Source organism: Bison bison, unplaced genomic scaffold, assembly GCF_000754665.1.
Source record: "Bison bison bison isolate TAMUID 2011002044 unplaced genomic scaffold, Bison_UMD1.0 scf7180017864282, whole genome shotgun sequence".
NCBI classification, from domain to species: domain Eukaryota; kingdom Metazoa; phylum Chordata; class Mammalia; order Artiodactyla; family Bovidae; genus Bison; species Bison bison.
This window is the reverse complement of record NW_011494854.1, coordinates 852108-872953: the sequence shown is the minus strand read 5'-3', so window position 1 is coordinate 872953 and position 20846 is coordinate 852108. Positions and strand designations below refer to the sequence as shown.

General features: G+C 42.6%; 1 protein-coding gene across 1 annotated transcript in view; it reads right to left on the bottom strand.

Moving 5' to 3' along the window:
• The window catches only part of KLHL23 (kelch-like family member 23), a 19881-nt gene extending 7814 nt beyond the window's left edge, over positions 1-12067 (bottom strand). Inside the window, exons 1-3 of the mRNA XM_010849407.1 lie at positions 11952-12067; positions 9820-11034; positions 6109-6261 (exon numbers count right to left, since the gene is read on the bottom strand). Coding sequence (XP_010847709.1) covers positions 6109-6261; positions 9820-11032 — 1366 coding nt within the window. The 5' untranslated portion in view covers positions 11033-11034; positions 11952-12067. The remainder of the gene's footprint in view (positions 1-6108; positions 6262-9819; positions 11035-11951) is intronic.
• Between the last annotated feature and the right edge of the window lie 8779 nt (positions 12068-20846).

The window sequence follows — 20846 nt, the reverse complement described above, 5'->3', positions numbered from 1 at the left end:
GGCGGGCAAGATGGGGTAGGAGATTAAGAAAGTACCAACTATTATGTATAAAATAAATAGGCTGGAAGGATATATTGTAAAACACAGGGAATACAGCCAATATTTTATAATAACTATAGAGTATAAAAAATTTTTAATTGTAAATCACTATATTATACATCTAGAACTTATATTGTACATAAACTACATCTCAGTTTTTAAAAAGTATAAAAATAAAATGATTCCTGGTATTTTTTCCCATTACCCAAATGCAACATAATGTTCTGTTTTAGTTGGTGGAAACCTGCTCAGCTGTAACTGACTTTTTTCTTATTGGTCACTCTATGAAGCTACTGAGGCTAAGGTACTGTATCTTGTTTATCGAGTTCCTAGCACTGTACACAGCATTAGAAAGCACTCAGCAAATATCTGTTGGACAAATGAATGAATGAGCAATTTCAAACTCAGTATGAAAACAGCTCAGAGTTTACACACAAATGTTCACTATAAAGACATGGCAGTCGATATTCAGTTTTACAAGAGTGATCGGAACAAAGCCATGCAGGCATTCAGAAACAACCATAATATTTTCATGTATTCAATATCCACTTTTTAAAAAATGCTTTAAAAATTTTACTTAAGATTTTTTTTCTCACTGAAAAACTGTAAAGCTTATCTAATCTAACATCCTTATTTTGCTCGAAAGTAAGACCCAAGAGCTTAAGCTGCTGCCCAAGATTAGATAAGTAAATAAAGGGCAGAGCCAAGAGAGAACATTCTCCCCACTGGACACAGCTCTCCACGGATTTTTCTTCCCTATCACTTACTGCTTCTCCTGGGTTCTTCACACATTCTTCTTTCTTTCTCAGCTCCTCCTTTAACTAATGCTGTTTCTCAAGATTCTGCTCATTTATGTGTTGTTAGTCCCAACCTCCCAAGGCATCTTATTCACCTCCACACCTGGCCATCATCTCTAAGCAAACAATGCCCAGGTCTCTGTATTTACCCACGTTCTTCCTCCTACTGCAGAACCACACTTCCCATTGCTTTCTGGACAGCTCTTCTAAGTTGTGTTAGTTGTCCTGCTGCTGCTGCTGCTACGTCGCTTCAGTCGTGTCCGATTCTGTGCGACCCCATAGACGGCAGCCTACCAGGCTCCCCCGTCCCTGGGATTCTCCAGGCAAGAACCCTGGAGTGGGTTGCCATTTCCTTCTCCAATGCATGAAAGTGAGAAAATAAAGGGAAGTCGCTCAGTCGTGTCCGACTTCTAGCGACCCCATGGACTGCAGCCTACCAGGCCCCTCTGTCCGTGGGATTTTCCAGGCAAGAGTACTGGAGTGGGGTGCCATTGCCTTCTCTGGTTAGTTGTCTAGTCATGCCCAACTCTTTGCAACCCCATGGGCTCTAGCCCAGCAGGCTCCTCTGTCCATGGAATTCTCCAGGCAAGAGTACTGAAACAGGTTACCATTCCCTTCTCCAGGGGATCTTCCCAACCCAGGGATTGAACCCTGATCTCCTGCATTGCAGGCAGATTCTTTACTGTCTGAGTAACTAGTTCTTGACATTTCACTCAAAACTGAGCTTATCATCCCTCCACTTCTCCCCTCCCATTGGTTGCTACTTCAATGCTGCCAGTCAATAAGCCAGAGAGTCTTGCCCTTATCCCCAATGTCCAATCACCCAAGGGGGTGATCACTACCATTCAATCAACGATGAACCCACACTATTCCTCACACCTGCCTGTTTTCTACTCCTGCCACTGCAGGCTTTTAGTATTTCTTACCTGGCATATTATAGCTTGAGTAGGCCTCCCTGCCATCTTTCTCCCAGTCTACTCTCAAAGGAACTCTTTTCTTAAAACTAAAACTGACAATGCAGCATTCTCTTGCTCTGAAAACTTTGGTACTTCTCTATTTTTAAAATTTATGGAGGCCATTCAAAGCCCTCTGTGACATGATTTTCAAATAAACTTTGTCATTTGGTCTCTCATTCTTCCCTCTTGCATCTCACTCACACTTCTACTCCCAAGAACTGGAGTAAACCTGGAATTTTCCCATTAGCATTCCTTCATTGGCTAACTTTCTGCCAGAAAGCCTAAATCTTAACAACCTACTCCTGGAAGCCTCCTAAGATTGTCAGATCCCCTTAATCAGACTGATGCTCTCTCTGCCCTCAATTTCAATAGCACCTATTTGTAAGATTGTGTTCCTGTTATGTATGTGTATTTACTACTATATTCTGACTTCCTGTGGCAGTAAAATTAATCATCTTTAATGTCTCATGTAATAACTATCAATAGAATGGTATCTTTCCCAAGGTAAGGTCTCAATAAATGTTATCTTGAATTTGATGGAATTATACTCCCCTGTCTTTCAACTATACAAAGCAATCACCCTTAAAAGCATTAAGAAAAAAGATAACATTTATATTACCTTTAAAAAATAATAATAGTCATTTATTTGCAGTCTAAGCTACATATCTATAAGGTAGACTCACGACTGGCATTTTACGCTTCTCAGGAGGTGCTCCTAAAACATATAGGAAGCATGTTGTTGTTGTTCAGTTACTAAGTCACGTCTGACTCTTCTGCGACCCCAGTAGTCCTCCTCTGTCCATGAGATTTCCCAGTCAAGAATACTGAGGTGGGTTGCCATTTCCTTCTCCTGGAGATCTTCCCAACCCAGGGATCGAACTGCATCTCCTACATTGGCAGGCGGATTCTTTACCACTGAGTCACCTGGGAAGCCCCATAGGAAGCCTAAGTTGCCATAATTCAGAGGATGTAGATCCAAACGCTTCCCAGGGCCAAGGAGATAACAGATTAGCCGAATGAAGCAGGCTGCTGCTGCTGTTAAGTCGCTTCAGTTGTGTCCGACTCTGCAACCCCATAGACAGCAGCCTATCAGGCTCCTCTGTCCCTGTGATTCTCCAGGCAGGGGTAAGAAATACAGCAGCCCCCCTCAAGCTCTATGATGTGAGAAGCATGGAATAGACTGTGGTGAAATGGAAGCCTCATCTGAAGGGAATAGCCACTATCTGGCCCCAGTGATTGTTGCCAGGAAGGAATATGATGACAGATCTTGCAATTTTCCTAAAGGCCAGAAATAATGATTTTTATTTGAAATCTCCTGAATTTTAAATATTGATAACAAGCCAGTTAAAAAATATTTTGAACACTGTGAGAGCCAAACAGAAGATATACAACATAGGTGATGATATATCTTCATTTCTCATTTTATGTTCAACATGAATCAAAATGCTCCATGTGGAATTCTATGTTCCCAGGGATTGATAATGTAGTTTAATATTCATTTCTGACTGATTTTTCAATTTGCCATGGCTTTACATCCTTTGGCTTAAGTCTTACTAAGCCACCTGCAGTGGCTCTCCATCAGTCAATAAGCCATATCCAGTTTAAGTGTGTTATGGAAGATTTATTTTTAAAGCAATCCCTTTATGAAATATAAATTAAGCTTCTAGTGTGGACAACTGCCCTCTGATTTGTTGATCTGACTTTTCATATATTGGATCTTCTTTGTAAAGATAAGTCAGAATAATATCTAACTTAGGTTAACATGAGGATCAAATGAAGTAACAACGTAGTTGTTCAGAGCGTGGGCTCCCAGCCAGGCTGCCTGGATCTGAAACTCACAACAGCCTGAGCTAGCTGACCACGGGCAACCTCTTCACTGTCTGTGTGCATCAGTGACCTATAAAACAGTAGCAGTATCTAGTTCACAGGACTGCTGTGGCTCAGATGGTAAAGAATCTGCCTGCAATGCAGGAGACCTGGGTTTGAGCCCTGGGTTGGGAAGATCCCCTGGAGAGGGCATGGCAACCCACTCCAGTATTCTTGCCTGGAGAATCCCATGGATAGAGGAGCTTGATGGGCTACAGTCCATGGGTTTGCAAAGAGTCGCACATGACTCAGTGATTAACACTTTCACTGGATTAATACATGTGAAAGTACTGGAAAAGTTAGTGCCTGGCACATACTTAGGCTTCCCTGGTGGCTCAGAGGGTAAAGCGTCTAATCTTAGCTATTACAGGCATACCTTGAAGAAACTGAAGTTCGGTCAGAACATAGTAATAAAGTGAGCATCACAATAAAGGGTCCACACAAATTTTCTGGTTTCCCAGGGCATAAAAAGTTATGGTTACACTATACTGTAGTCTATTGGAGAAGGCAATGGCACCCCACTCCAGTACTCTTGCTTGGAAAATCCCATGGATGGAGGAGCCTGGTAGACTGCAGTCCATGGGGTCGCTAAGAGTCGGATACGACTGAGCGACTTCACTTTCACTTTTCACTTTCATGCACTGGAGAAGGAAATGGCAACACACTCCAGTGTTCTTGCCTGGAGAATCCCAGGGACGGGGGAGCCTGGTGGGCTGCTGTCTATGGGGTCGCACAGAGTCGGACACAACTGAAGTGACAGCAGCAGCAGCAGCAGCAGCAGCAGCATAATGTTTTATGTCTAGAAAAACAATAGATATATGTTAATTTTTAAATATTTTATTGCTAAAAATGCCAGTTCAATTAGAATAGAATATCAAAGACTGCTGATCAAAGATCACCAGAACAAATATAACAATTATGAAAAAGTTTGAAAACATTGTGAGAATTACCAAAATGGGACAGGACACAGTGAGCAAAGGCTGTTGGGAAAATGGCACTGACAGAATTCTCAAGGCAGGGTTGCCACAAACCTTCAGTGTGTACAAAATGCAATGTCTACAAAGCACAAAACAACAAGGCATGCCTGCATTCAATATGACTGTTACTGTTTTTCTCTACCATAATTTCACTAGTTATAACAGAACGTTGTGGGGATTCTAGGATAATACATCTGAACTACTAGGAGACGGATGACTGCCTCCGTGATGTCTTCAAGAGCCAGGACAGCATCTGGCTGATTGTTGTGGAAGTCCTGTACATGGAGACACAGACCCAGCTTCAGGTGTGCTCGCCCTGAACTGTGAGATGACACAACACACATGACGCACGGGCGAACTAGCTGCATTGGTTAAAAGCAGCAGAGCCTGCTCCCTTCCAGAGAGGAAGACTACTTGCTGGTTATGCCACAGGTTAATGCACTCAAACTTCCTGACTTTGAATCCTGACCCACCACTTCCAAACCGTGACCTTGGCACAGCTACTTACCCTTTCTAAGCCTCCATTTTCAAATATGGGGTAAAAGAGGGGTAAACAATACCAACTCACAGGGCTGTAGTTAGAATTTAAGGTAGTATTTCATGCCAAGTGCTTAGGCAGTACTTGACCTATAGAAAGTGCTCAAGAAGGTTAGCTATTATTCTTCTTCTCAGATGGGTCAAGCTTGTGAATTTTGATTATGCTCTCCAGTGACTGACATATGGACATATGGACTGACATATGGCCTGATGCCATATGGAAAATGATTCAAAGTAGTATAGTGATACGGTGACATGAAACTTTCCTAATGAAAAGAATCTTAACCAGATGGCATAACTGTAAGAGGTTTATGCTTTCCCCTGAGCCTTACCCAAAGAGACAAGCCAAAGAACAAAGGACACCACAGAAGGCAGGCCACCCTTTGTGGGCAGACAAGCTCCTTGATGACTGTTAAGGCCGACAAAGAGCCCTGCAATCACAGGAGTAAGTGCTTCACACCTATTGAAACCCACAAAGAACATGCTTCTTTTAAAAAAAAAAAAATCACCTCCTAAAAGGAATTAACAGATATCCTTCCCACCTACTTGACAGACTAGTGTTTTTACCTGTCCATAAAAATTCTGTTTTCTGTAACACAGGTAGTAAATGAAAAAAAGCATACAACTAAGGAATAGGAAACGGAAGAACAGAATCTTTGTAAAAAAAATTTTAAAAGAACTAATACTTTTAACCACACAGGCTTAAAATATTTGTCATGTAAAGACATCAGGGAAAGTATCTGTAGATGTCCTCGAATTGGAATAAGTTAATTGTGATTGTTGTCAGATGAACATGTGACTATTTTGGGCCTTTTAATTATATCCAAGTTAGTGTACTATAAATTTAGTACTGTCTACTTCCAGCATATTCTTAGCCATCTTTTATGTTGATAAGTGGCATCACAACACGTACTATTTGAGACAGTAATTTGTTACCTGGATGTGGACTGGAGGTGATGAGACTCCATTCATTGATATCTGAATTGTAGCTCTGGACCTTGTCATAGGTGCAGCTGCCTCTGTATCCGCAGTGGCCGCCAATGACGTAGATAACTTCATGTAAGACACAGGCAGTAGCATTTCCTACGCCTGTGTGTTAAATTAAAATCACATCTTCAGATTGGTCTTTTGGTTTTGCAGTGAATATTGGACTGTTTATTATTGCTTTTGTTAAAATGGACGTTAGACACAAGGCATTGTCCCAGGAGTTATAAAGGATAGGAAAAAAAATTTTTAAGGCTTCCTCAGTTTTTTTTTTAAGGGAGGGGTGAGACATTAATACAAATAATTAGAATGCAGGGTAGAGAACTCCTGTGAATGTTCAGAGCAAGGAGACATTGCTTGGTCTAGGGGAATCACAGAATTTGGCAGGCAGAATTTGACCTGGGCCTTGGTAGGTGGCCTTCGGCAGGTAGAGATAAGAGAAAGCCATCTGAAGCGGAGGGAAAGGGGAACACAAAGACTCACTGGACAATGTCATGCAGCCCGGATTGATCCCCAGCACTTGAGCAGGCAGGTGGCACTCCTGGGGCTGTCGTGTGGGAATTAAAGCTGATGTGGTAAATTGAAGCCACACAGCAAAAGATCCTCATGCCCGACTAAGAAACATACAATTAATTCAGCAGGACATTTTAAACAGAGGAAGAGAGGGACTACAGAAATAGAAGGGCAAGAGTCAGAAAGAGAGAGGTACTGGCCCAGGTGCAAAGTACCGAGGTCTGACTTAGACTGGGCCTTGAGTGTGGGGGAAGGATACCGAGGTAAGAGACACAGAAGAACAGATGGGCTTCAAAGACTGACGCGTCTAAGACTCATTCTGAGGTCCTGAGCGCAGAAAACTGGGAAACACCAATGCCACAGAAAAATAAAGAGGAAGTGGATTCATCAGGGGAAGAAGACATGAGGAAGAAAAAAGTGAAAAGAAAGTGCTCAGTCATGTCCAACTCTTTTGCGACCCCACGGATTGTAGCCCACCAGGCTCCTCCATCCATGGGATTTTCCAGGCAAGAGTACTGGAGTGGGTTGCCATTTCCTTCTCCAAGGAAGAAAGATGAGGAGACTCATTTTAGTTGAAAACGTCAGGTTAGTCTTTCAAGCAACATTTTACTTAGCCCATTCTGTGCAAGGTGCAGTTCAATCTCCCTGTACATTTCTACTCCAAAACAAAAGCGAGTTTGTAAGCAGTGCAGCTATGATGAAAGAGAAAAAAGTTAGGATTTTCTAAACAGCCAAGTATTTGTTTTTAATGTATCTTTCTGGTTGTACCGAGTCCAACATGGGATCTTAGTTCCCCCACCAGGTACTGAACCTGCCTCCCATGCACTGGAAGCTTGGAGTCTTAACCACTGGACCGCCAGGGAAGTCCTGAACAGTCAAGTATTTATTTCTTCTCTGTACATGACTAAACTAAAAAAGGAAATGAATTTGAAATTTGACTCTGCCCAATTTCGGTGCTCATGACCAGGGAAAGCTGCTAGTTCACTTCATGACTACAAAATAAAACAAATTGGGGAACATAGTGCTATTCTTTCTAGAGACAAACGGGAAACAAAGCTCATCATGAGTCTACCCGTCAGAACCAGCACTTGCGGAAAGTGCAATTGACTGACAGAAGTGTTACCCTTCCCAGGGATGGTCAGATATAATCAAGAATCGAAATTTAAGTTAAAAAATATAAAACTCTGGAATTTCAGACCCAGCTAGGAGGTAGGGGAGGACTTCAGTGTAAGAGGGTCTTCCATTCCACTCAAGGCTAATGTGAGAACACTTGCGGCTTTCTTGACAGTGTAGACACCCTTGCTGCATTTCTCTTTCCAGAAACATTGTTTCAAATATGATTTAACAACATTTCATAAAGTAATATATTTCAGCCCTCAAAGAAATATACTCTAAACTACAAAACCACCGAAACTGTGATCTTATCATTAAGAAGCAGAGGCAGAAATATAGCCAGGTTTACAACAGCTGCTAAAATATTTGAACTTTCTTTGTTTCTTTCCTAGGAAAGGAGTTAGGATATTTAGAGCCACTCTAGGGAGGGGAATTAGTAAATGGGGGAGTCAAGCTCAGGCAGAGTGAAAACCAGAGCAGCAACAGCACTGAGCTTGAAGCCACTTCTCCCATCCTGCCAACTACTGCGGAAACTTTAGGCATGCAGGAGAGAGGTTGTAATGGAATATGAAAGATATTTCTGCCCTATCAAAGCTGACACGTCCTTCCATAAGGATGGTCATGACCAGGACTTCCCTAGTGGTCCGGTGGTTAAGACTCTGCATTCCCAGTGCAGGGACACAGGTTCAATCCTTGGTCAGGGAACTAGATCCCAATGCTGCAATAAAGGTCAAAGATTCCACGTGCCACAGCTAAGACCCAGCACAGCCAAATAAATAAACATTTTAGTGTTCATGACCATAATGCCTAACCCTTACTGAGTGCTTACTCTATGCCTGTCACTGTTCTAAGTGATTCACAAGCATAAATTAAATTAATCCCCTCAAACCCTAAACCATGTAATGTTGTCACCCCCATTGTACAGATGGCAAAACTGGGGCACAGGGAGATTAAACGATTTGCCTAAGCTCACCAGCAAGTAAGTGAGAGGTTTAGATATAGACCCAGGCAGCTTGGCCTCAGAAGCAGTGTGCCTGGTCACAAGACCATTTTGTGTCTCAGGCTTCCTGTTCTCATCCAAGGATCACACCGGGTCAGATTCCCAGGCCAGGTCAGATTCCCACACCCTTGCTAGCATTAAAAAAGAAACAGAAAGGCCTGGGAAGAAACATCTGGGATAAAATGACTCAAATTTAGTAACAACCTACCAGTTTGTGTGCAACTCCCCAGCACCAATGAATATATGTAATGAAATAAATGAGATTACAGCTTAACTTTTCTTCCAGTAGGAGGGAACAACAACAAGGCTAATCTGGTAGCAAACAGCAGAAAAAACAGTGTTTATCAGACAAATACTGAGACCCAATTGTGTACATGGCTGTGTGGGCTGCGTGCAGGAGACAGGGGATCTGCCCCTCTCCTCTACCCTCTAAGATATGACTGGAATCACAAAGAGCAGAGGCTATATGTCCTCTAGTTTTTGAAAGAATGTAATTTGTTACACCCTACAGGGACCAAACCTTTCAAGGTTTTAATGAAAGACCTTTTAAAAGACAGATGATCAGATGATGAGAAAAAAAAAAGTGAATATTTAAAAGCAAGACTCAAAAGCTTTGATTTCAAGAGCAAGCAAAAAAAAAAAATAATAATAATAAATAAACATGAATAAAACCACCCAGCTTTTTCTCTTCATTTAGCCTTTGATTTAAATATAAATTCTTGACTGAAAGCAAGATATAGATTCAAAACAGGCTCTAGAGTAGGTACAATGAATTAGACTGTTTTCTTATATAAATAACATTATTTTTCCAGCCTGGGTAGCATACTCTGACCAAATAACTCTCAGTCAAGTTGAGGACTGCTATATTACATTTTTACTTAGAACATTCTAGGTAGCATTAATTGATTTGTATAATCCAACTATAGCTCCAAGGTAGCATTCCAAAGTGATAAATTTTTTATAACATTATCTGTGAGAGACCCTTTGTCTAATCTCAAACACCTAAAAAGTACAGAATAAACACAGTCTGCACTTACCTTTAATCATGTTTGCAATAGGAATCCACTTCTCTTTCAACGGATCATAGAACTCAGCCTCTTCTGCCGGAGCCCCTTTTCTGTAGCCACCTAAAGCATACACACAGCCACCCAAGGTGACTGCACAGTGGTAATACCTGGCATTGAGCATTGGCAAGCCTTCTGTCCATTCATCACCTTCACTGTTATAGATCCACACTGTGTCAAGAGCTTCAATGTTATCAGTTCTGTAACCCCCGGTTACATAAATATTGGGTCCCAAACATGTAACACCATAGCTCTCCCTAGTGTAATCTGGTATTTCTGCCCCTTGGATCCAAACATTTGTCAAAGGATCCCATATGTGTACCTCTGATAAAGGGTGCCAGTAATAGCCTCCAATGATATACATTGTGGCTGTGGATCGCTGAGAAATCTCTTTATGCATGGGATTCAAAGCATTGTATATTAGAGATCGGATCTTATTTTCAGTTAATAGGCAGCTTCTTTGAAGGCCTAAAGCTGTTTTTAAATACACTGGATCTACATCTATGCTGATATAGCTTAATAGATTATATAGGCATTCAATTCGATTTTCTACATCATGAGCAGTCCACTTAATAACTGGCTCTATGACAGCTTCTTCTTTCCAAACACTGAGATTCTTTCTGGACAAGATAAAGAGAAACTTTTCAAGGCTGATTTCCAGAAATTCTTCTTGTTGCCATACTTCCTTAAACCTTGAGCACAGAATTCTTCGAGATTCCTTCTCTAGTTCTGGACACACGTGAAATTCTGCAAAGGAGTGCATTCCAATACAATTATCAATATCCAAGTGCCTTACCAAAAACTGCTCACATGCTTTCTTCACTGAAAGGAACTGTAGCAGATCAGCTGCTTCAAGCAGGCTTTGAACATTTCTTTTAGTTATCTCAATTTGGGAAGTGTACGCGTAATTTACAAGGCCTTCCAAGATATCATGGTGGATGCCAGAGATCTTTATTTTATTTTTAAATTTTTCTTTCATGTCAGCCGTGAACATTGCCTTAAAATAATTGCTGCAAGCAGCTAAAACAGCTCGGTGACAATGGAAGATTATGCCTGAAGGACACTGAAGGGTAATATCAGTAAATAATCCATCCAAGTAAAATGTTCTGAATGCATCCAGAAAATCCACTGGATGCGTGGTATCCTTGAAAAGGTAAATATAATCTTCTTGTCCTTTTAGAGCCATGGCTGCAATAAACATGAAACAAACGTGTTTTCAATTTTGCATATTATCCCAGATAATCAGTGCCCAATATTCCTGTCATTGCAATGATTGATTAACATCGCATATGCAAAACTAGATAGAGTAAGTTTAGCAGTCTAAGTCACAAATGCAAAACGTGGATAGACTATTTCATAATTTATCTGATGGTCAATTTAATTTCAGGGTAGCTCGTAGTCTGATATGAGGCCCCCGGATTGTTCAGTGGGTCCTCTCAAAAAGAGATATTGATTTGCTACCTCATTCACCCAATCTCTTCAATCTGCCCCGAGTTAAGGTCCTAGAGAGACCTCACATTTGACAATCCAAGCGTCCAAGAGGTCACCTCACTCGAGGCTGGACCTTGGCCGGCCCCAATTCAACCTTTTTCCCGAGCTCCGTCTTCCTTTCAAGTCGCATCGATTGCCAGGAAACGGATGACAGAAATATAACTGATTAGAAGAAATCTCGGAAAAGGGAAACCCTGTGCCTTTCTGCTCAAGGAAGGACAGAAAGTAAAGCGGCCGGACGGCGGCCCCTCTATCCCCGCGCCACCACCGCGGACTGCCGCAGGGGTTTCCGTGCGCCGCGCGCCTGGGCCCGGAGCCGGCGTTCCCGCCCGGGGACCGCCCGCCCGGAGGCCGGCGCGGGGACTCGCTTCGAGGGCGCCGCGTGCCGTCCACTGGGCCGGGTGCCGCGTCCCTCTGTTCCCGGGCCGCGGCACAGGTGTGGGGACGGCGTCGCGGACGGCCCCGCGCTCGGCCCGGCCCGCCGCCCGCGCGGCCATTGTCTCCGCGCCTCTGCCGCAGGCGGGCTCGGAAGGCGGCGTGGCCTCGCTTCCCGCGTCTGGCCCCGCTCGCTCCCCGCCGGCTGGCCTCGGGCGGCGGGTCCGTTCCGCACCTATCTCCGGCAGTGGCTCCGGGACGCGGTGCGGACCTGCGGGCTAGCGGCGAGCGGGGGCGGGGGCGCCTCCGGACCCTCTGACCATCCTTGGGAAGAGGCGCGGCGGAGGCTGCCTGCTAGCGCAGCTCCAGCCCACAAGCGGCTCCTATTTTGGTGCCCCGGCTGCTCCCCGCCTCCAACCGAACAGCCCCCCACGCGGCTGGGGCGCGGGGCCACTCGCGGGAACTCACGGATGGCGGGGCCGCGCTGCGGGCAGGAGCGGGGTGGGCGCGCGGGCGCGCGGCTGCACTCCTACCCGAGGCTCCCCCTGCAGCAGGTGGGAAGGCTTCTCCGAGGAGACCGCCCGGGCCACTTTTCCCTCTTTCCTTAGACCTGTCTCCCTAGCCCCACCCCCAACACAGACACTCCCGAGAGTTTTCTCTCTAGACAAACTCCGTAAGTCCTGATTTAGAACCAGATATAGGGATTGGGGACCTCCTTTCTCCCTCTTTCATTAGCTCTCCCCAGCCCAGGACCTAATTGTGGAGTGGAATTGCGGGTGGATGTTGGAGAGAATACAACAAAGCTATAGGTCTGGGGTTGAGGTTACCTTCAAAATGCCAGAAGTAGGGGCTACTTTCCCATGAACTCCATTCTACCCCTTAGGAGAGCACTCTGGAGCCCCAGGGACTAATTGGTACAGTTTGGGTTAACTTGGAGCTTTGAGAAAAACTGAAAGTAGCCAGGGCCAAGGATTCAGGTTCCAGTATTTAGAGTAGCTGGAAGGAGCAGTCTCCAGTCTTTCTTCTGGTGGCAGCCAGTCCAATCACATAAAGGTGTCTATATGCTACACCAGAAAGTTCACTTTGTTGGAACTTTTTTGTTCCAACAAAACCTAATATCAAACATTTTCATTCATTCATTTGCAAGACTGTATTGAGTGCCTGCTTAGGCATAGGCACTGGTAACGATGTAGTGAAAGATGGTCCATAACTTTCATGGAGTTTACAGTGTAGCCCATTGCTTCAAGGCAAATAGATGGAGAAACAATAGAAACGGTGACAGACCATTTTCTTGGGCTCCAAAATCACTGTGGACGGTGACTGCAGCCATGAAATTAAGACAGTTGCTTCTTGGAAGAAAAGCTATAACAAACCTAGACAGTGTGTTAAAAAGCAGAGACATCACTTTGCCAATGAAGGTCCATCTAGTCAAAGCTATGGTTTTCCAGTAGTCATGTACAGATGTGAGAGTTGGACCATAAAGAAGGTTGACTGCAGAAGAATTGATGCCTTTAAACTGTGGTGCTGGAGAAGACTCTTGAGAGTCCCTTGGCCTTTGAGGAGATCAAATCAGTCAGTTCTAAAGGAAATCAGTCCTGAATATTCACTGGAAGGACTGATGCTGAAGCTGAAGCTCCAGCCACCTGATGCAAGCAGCCAACTCATTGGGAAAAGACTTTGATGCTGGGAAAGATTGAAGGCAGGAGGAAAAGGGGATGACAGAGGATGAGATGGCTCAATAGCATCATCAACTCAATGGACACGAGCTTGAACAAACTCTGGGAGATGGTGAAGGACAGAGAAGCCTGGCGTGCTGCAGTCCGTGGGGTTGCAAAGAGTCGGACATGACTTAGCAATTGAACAACAAGAACTACAGTATATGTTTTTCCGGAACTCTCTTGCTTTTTCGATGATCCAACAGATGTTGGCAATTTGGTCTCTGGTTCCGTTGCTTTTTCTAAATCCAACATCTGGAATTTCACGGTTCACATACTGCTGAAGCCTGGCTTGGAGAATTTTGACTATAGTGATGGGTAAATGCCTAAGTACTGTTAATTTCCCACTAGCCTTGAGGATTCTGAAGCTAAAGCCCTCTAGTATACTTAATGGGCTTCCCTAGTGGCTCAGGTAGGAGAAGGCAATGGCAACCCACTCCAGTACTCTTGCCTGGAAAATCCCATGGATGGAGGAGCCTGGTAGGCTGCAGTTCATGGGGTTGCTATGAGTCAGACACGACTGAGCGACTTCACTTTCACTTTTCACTTTCCTGCCTTGGAGAAGGAAATGGCAACCCACTCCAGTGTTCTTGCCTGGAGAATCCCAGGGACGGGGGAGCATAGTAGGCTGCCGTCTATGGGGTTGCACAGAGTCGGACACAACTGAAGCGACTTAGCAGCAGCAGTACCAGTGGCTCAGGTGGAGAAGGTAATGGCGACCCACTCCAGTACTCTTACCTGGACACTTCCATGGACAGAGGAGCCTGGTAGGCTGCAGTCCATGGGGTCACTAGGAGTCGGGTACGACTGAGTGATTTCACTTTCACTTGTCACTTTCATGCATTGGAGAAGGAAATGGCAACCCACTCCAGTATCCTTGCCTGGAGAATCCCAGGGACAGAGGACCCTAGTGGGCTGCCATCTATGGGGTCGCACAGAGTCGGACACGACTGAAGCGACTTAGCAGCAGCAGCGGCAACAACAGTGTAGCCAGCTTAAGGGAGGAAGGAGACCAAGAGCCCCAGTGTGTTTCTCAGAATATGGTCTGAGAGACAATATACAAACAATGACCAGACTGTATATGACAACAGAACTCTGAACCACACAAAAAGCCCAAGAAGCCAAACCACAACTTCTGCAGCAATTAGAGTAGACCAATTAGACCAGCAATTAGACCAGAATACTGGAGTGGGTTGCCATTTCCTTCTCCAGGGGATCTTTCTGACCCAGGAAGTGGTCAGTGACAGCCAACTTACTGATTTTTACCCCTACTTCCAACTCAGGACCAACCAGAGAAAGCCAATTTGTTCCCCATACCAATCGCATAAAATATTCCTTGATTCTAATAGTTGGCCTGGAGCTTTATTTACCAGGCCAACAACCTCAAATAAAGCAAACCGGAGACCTTCCTCTTCTTCCTCTTTTACAAAGCTTGTCCACTCCCCTACCTGCCTTTGAGCTTCTATCAAAGGCAAATAATGTTCTGACTCTCTGGCTATAGCAAGATCTGAATAAATGGCCTCTGTTCTCATTTGGGTGATTTTAGTTTAATTCCACAAGTCAGACCATCTCAATTGAATTATGTGGGATGCTAGAATCTGCATTTTAATCAAGGGCATCAGATGATTCTTTTGCACAATTAGAATGTCAGACCTAAAATGGGAGAAAAATGAAAGATTTACTATCTCAACATTTGGTAAACAGTTTAGTAGAGAAGAAATGTATATGAAGTCTTTTTCAGGCTTAATATTCTCCTGTGTCACTTATCTATCATGTAGCTTAACTGAGCTTCTCAGATCCTTAATTTTCTGACTCGTAAAAGAAAATATCAGTACTTTCTCAACTAACATAAGGTTACTGGAAAGATAAAGCAAAATTATGACTGATGCTGAAACTGAAGCTCCAATACTTCGGCTGCCTAATGCGAAGAGCCAACTGATTGGAGAAGACCCTGATGCTGGGCAAGATTGAGGGCAGGAGGAAAAGGGGAAGACCAAGGATGAGATGGTTGGATAGCATCACTGATTCAATGAACATGAGTTTGAGCAAACTATGGGAAATGGTGAAGGACAGGGAAGTCTGGCGCACTGCAGTCTACGGGGTGCAAAGCATCAGACATGACTTAGCAACTAATCAAATGACCATGAAAATACTTAGGATGTGGTATATAAATATTAACTATTATAATGAAAAAGTGTGAGTGTATGTGTTAGTTGCTCAGTCGTGTCCAACTCTTTGCAACTCCATGAACTGTAGCCCGCCAGACTCCTTTGCCGGTAGAATTCTCCAGCCAAGAATACTGGAGTGGGTTGCCATTCCCTTCTCCAGAGGATCTTCCCAATCCAGTGATCGAACCCGGGTCTCCTGCATGGCAGGCAGATTCTTTACCATCTGAGCCACCAGAGAAGCCCATAATGAAAGGATATTTGCACTCCTCTATCACAACCTCAATTTGAAAATTAGTATCTTATTAACATTTCTTCCAAAATTACAAACTTTGTAGTTAATTGTAATTAAAGTTTGTCCTTCATAATGAGGAGTGATGTCATTGTTGGTGTTGTCATTCGAGGACACAATTGTGACTGATTGAAGATGGAAGTGTGGCTGTTTGTGGCATGATGCTCTTTGTTATACAGTAAGTACAGGCTCTATCTAACTCAAAGGAGGGCTTCTAGAATCATAATAGCTTGTAAACATGTAACAAATGATTCTTGAATAACAGAATTCACTACTATACTGTCATTTGTGTAGTTATTTCAGATTGCTGCAGAGCCCAGCTAATACTTTTGCTTTCACTGCCTGACATTCGTTGGTTTTGAATTATTGCTTAAAAGTATATATCAGCTACATGTCTACTATAACTAAAAGAAAAGAGCCCCAAAAAGTGCATATCAGCATAGAGTAGACTGCTTCAACCTGCCAGAAGAAGAGCAGCCTGCCAACAGAATGGTATGAGCAAGAGCAGTTCCTCTTTACTACACGCTTTATCAGAAATCCACTGCAAATTCTAATAGATGCGATGCACTCAGAAATATATAATTAGCATTCATAAATCAAATAAATTAATGACACTGTTCAAGAAAACAACCATGCCATCTGTGAATCCAAGTCTTAGGGAAATAAAGAGCCACCATAAGATGAGACATGAAAGACTCGTGGCAGATACTGAGATTGGCATGGAGTTGGAATCCTTTGGACATCACACTGTACTTTTCAAAAGACACTTAGTTTATAAAAATAACAACTTTGTTGTTTTTAACCTTATTAGTACATCTTTCCACTAAATGTTGCTACATTGTTAAATGTTTGGTATGCTAATTGTGATAGCATTATCAATACATATAAATGTGCCAGTATATACAGAAAATTTTGTGTACTTCATTTAAGCTACTCATTAAGATGAGTTGATGTTAAGTAAAAAAAAAATAGGTATAATTTATAAAGCCACTGAATACAGCTGTATAAGTTGTGCACTGCACAATTCCAGCTCATTCCACTCAGATTGCTATGTGGACAGTCTCAGGAATTGTATGGTATAAAATCAGCACAGGTACATGCGGCTGCCCTGGAGTTGCTACGTCTTGGCAAAGCCTTCTGGGTATGCTTCCTGGAAAATAAACATTCTGATGACTGGGCAACAAGTGCTTTCACAAGTCAGAAGGTTTCCAGTTCCTTGTTTTCAACAAAAGTCAAAGAGCATTTTTGACAAATAACTTGGAAAGAATCCATGAAATGAATAGCACTGCTATAATAAAATTCCTCTCATTCCTATCTTGTTGTCTATGTGAACACATTTTCTCAGGAACTGTATCTATAGAAATGAAAAACAGGAATATCACTGATCCTAAAGTCTGTCTCATGCCAGCAGGAAGCAATAGTTAGCCAAGATACATGGTCTAAATGAAAGGAAAATAGCCCAATTCATCAGACTGAAATAATTTTTGATAAATTTTTACTTTTGATTTAATTTAAGCATATTTATGTTGTTTGGTTAATTATAATAATCAGTTCAGTTCAGTCGCTCAGTTGTGTCTGACTTTTAATCAGCCTAGAAATTTTTTTACTACTTGAGAATCAAGAACATAAAATAGTTAAAATTCTAATTTATGTACATATTTGTTTCAGAGAAGTTTAAAAGGTAGTAAGATTTTCAAGTATAAAAACATATAGATGATACTTTCTTTGAATGTTTCCAATATGCATGAATTTCAGTTACCACCATTTTGTTAAATAACACCAATCCATCAAACAGGGTTCAAGTTTTAATTACTCTTGTGTATTTTTAATAACTTTAATTGCATAAAATAGAAATTTTGTCCTCTAGCTCTTCAGTCCACAAATCACTGCATAAGTAACAGGTGAGCATCATGGTTAGCGACCAATCACGTCTCTTCTTTCAAAGTCCATTGTGATTGGTCAGCGTGCATCTGTTATTCAGTTCACAGACAGACAACAAAGCTTCTAGTTGTCTTGCCTCCTGTCTGTGATAAATCTGCACAGTATTTTACAAAAATAGATGATTGAAAGAGGGCACTGGACAACGAAAATGAAAACGTAGCAAAGAAGTAAGAGTGATATTGCCAAAAGCAGAGCTTGAATTTAGCATAATGAAGTTCCAGGAGAGAGGGCTGAGCGTGGGAATGTTGACCGTGCCACCAGTGAAAAGACCAGATTGCAGCCAGCTGAACTCGGTGCAGGTGAACTTTCTGACTTAAAGAGGAAAGTGGTGGTTGTTGAAAAAAAAGGATAACAGTGTCCTAGAAGAAGTAACGCTGGTAAAAATTTTCACTTTCAAAACAACTCTTGGAGATATGTCACAACATTGCAAGTGCAAAGGATAAAATGTTGGAAGCTGATCCAACTTTAGAAATATGACAATTCACTAAGGCATAGAAACATGATCACTCTCTATTGTAAGTTATAGGACAAAAAGAAGGTGGTGAAAACTCTTTATTCTTAATAAATGTTTTACAAAAAAACTTATACTTTTATTTCCAATGTTTCTAATTGCAGTGTGTGTGTGTGTCAGTTGCTCAGTCGTGTCCGATTCTTTCTACCCCATGGACTGTAGCCCACCAGGCTTCTCTGTCCATGGAATTCTCCAGGCAAGAATACTGGAGTGGGTTGCCATTTTCTTCAGGGGATCCTTCCAGGAGAAGGAACTGAACCCAGGTCTCCTGCATTGCAGGCAGATTCTTTACAGCCTGAGATACCAGGGAAGTACACCAAGTAAATATTGGTCCTACTGTTTTTCATTTTCCGATACATTTATAGGAAACGTATAGAAACTGTCTTCTGATACCAGTCAGTTTTTAATATCTTGACAAAAAAACTTGAAGGTCACAGGACAATCACAGTTGTTCTTACTGATTACAAAGATTATTTTGCATGATAATTTTGCAAATTTTCCTATGAGGACTGCCTATATTTTCAGTAGGACAACATTCTCTGGGAGAATGGAAACATGAGCTCGAGAGAAAAAAAAAAAAGAGGGCTTCTCTGATGGTTCATTGGTTAAGAATCCACCTGGCAATGCAAGGGATACCAGTTCGAATTTTGGTCTGGGAAGACCCCATATGCCTTGGAGCAGCTAAGCCTGTGCACCATGATTACTCAGCACTCGAGAGCCTGCAAGCTGCAACTACTGAAGACCGCTCCGAAAAAAGAGAAGCCACTGCGGTGAAAAGCCCGCACAGTACAATGAAAAATAGCCCCCCTGGCCACAACTAGAGAAAGCCTGCATGCAGCAACCAAGGTCCACACAGCCAACAATAAATAATAAATCTTTAAAAAAGAATAAGATAAAAATTCCTCACTGTTAAAGAACAACTTGTCTATGTATTTTTAAAGGAATCATGGTAGGTTTCAAATAATTATAGTTACCTTTCACTAAATAGATTTTAAAGTGTTATTTTAAAGCCTACTAAAAAGTCATTATTTATAATATTCTAGAAGTTATAACCTTGGAAAATGTTTAAACTTACAATGAAAAGTTTTCAATATCAATCTAAAAATGTAGAAGTGAGTCCATATGTTACTTTTGGGGTACTTGTTCAAAAAACATATGAAAGACCACTGGTTCATTCTCAAAATAGGAACTAGCTTACTACACTTGGAGGGAGGGTCATTTAAAAGACAGTGCTTCACTGAGGATATGTTTTTGGGTGCCATAGTTCAGTTCAGTCGATCAGTTGTGTCCAACTCTTTGCGACCCCATGAATCACAGCACACAGGCCTCCCTGTCCATCAGCAGGTCCCGGAGTTCACCCAGACTCACATCCATCGAGTCAGTGATGCCATCCAGCCATCTCCTCCTCTGTCGTCCCCTTCTCCTCCTGCCCCCAATCCCTCCCAGCATCGGAGTCTTTTCCAGTGAGTCAACTCTTCGCACGAGGTGGCCAAAGTACTGGAGTTTCAGCTTTAGCATCATTCCTTCCAAAGAAATCCCAAGGTTGATCTCCTTCAGAATGGACTGGTTGGATCTCCTTGCGGTCCAAGGGACTCTCAAGTCTTCTCCAACACCACACTTCAAAAGCATCAATTCTTCGGCACTCAGCTTTCTTCACAGTCCAACTCTCACATCCATACATGACCACTGGAAAAACCATAGCCTTGACTAGACGGACCTTTTTGGCAAAGTAATGTCTCTGCTTTTCAATATGCTATCTAGGTTGGTCATAACTTTCCTTCCAAGGAGTAAGCGTCTTTTAATTTCATGGCTGCAGTTACCACCTGCAGTGACTTTGGACCCCCCAAAAATAAAGTCTGACACGGTTTCCCCATCTATTTCCCATGAAGTGATGGGACCAGATGCCATGATCTTAGTTTTCTGAATCTTGAGCTTTAAGCCAACTTTTTCACTCCCCTCTTCCACTTTCATCAAGAGGTTCTTTAGTTCCTCTTCACTTTCTGCCATAAGGGTGGTGTCATCTCCATATCTGAGGTTATTGATATTTCTCCCAGCAATCTTGATTCCAGCTTGTGTTTCTTCCAGTCCAGCGTTTCTCATGATGTACTCTGCATATAAGTTAAATAAGCAAGGTGACAATACACAGCCTTGATGTACTCCTTTTCCTATTTGGAATCAGTCTGTTGTTCCATGCCCAGTTCTAACTCTTGCTTCCTGACCTGCATACAGGTTTCTCAAGAGGCAGGTCAGGTAGTCTGGTATTCCCATCTCTTTCAGAACTTTTCACAGTTTATTGTGATCCACACAGTCAAAGGCTTTGGCATAGTCAATAAAGCAGAAATAGATGTTTTTCTGGAACTCTCTTGCTTTTTCCATGATCCAGCGGATGTTGGCAATTTCATCTCTGGTTCCTCTGCCTTTTCTAGAACCAGCTTGAACATCTGGAAGTTCACGGTTCACATATTGCTAAAGCCTGGCTTGGAGAATTTTGAGCATTACTTTACTAGCGT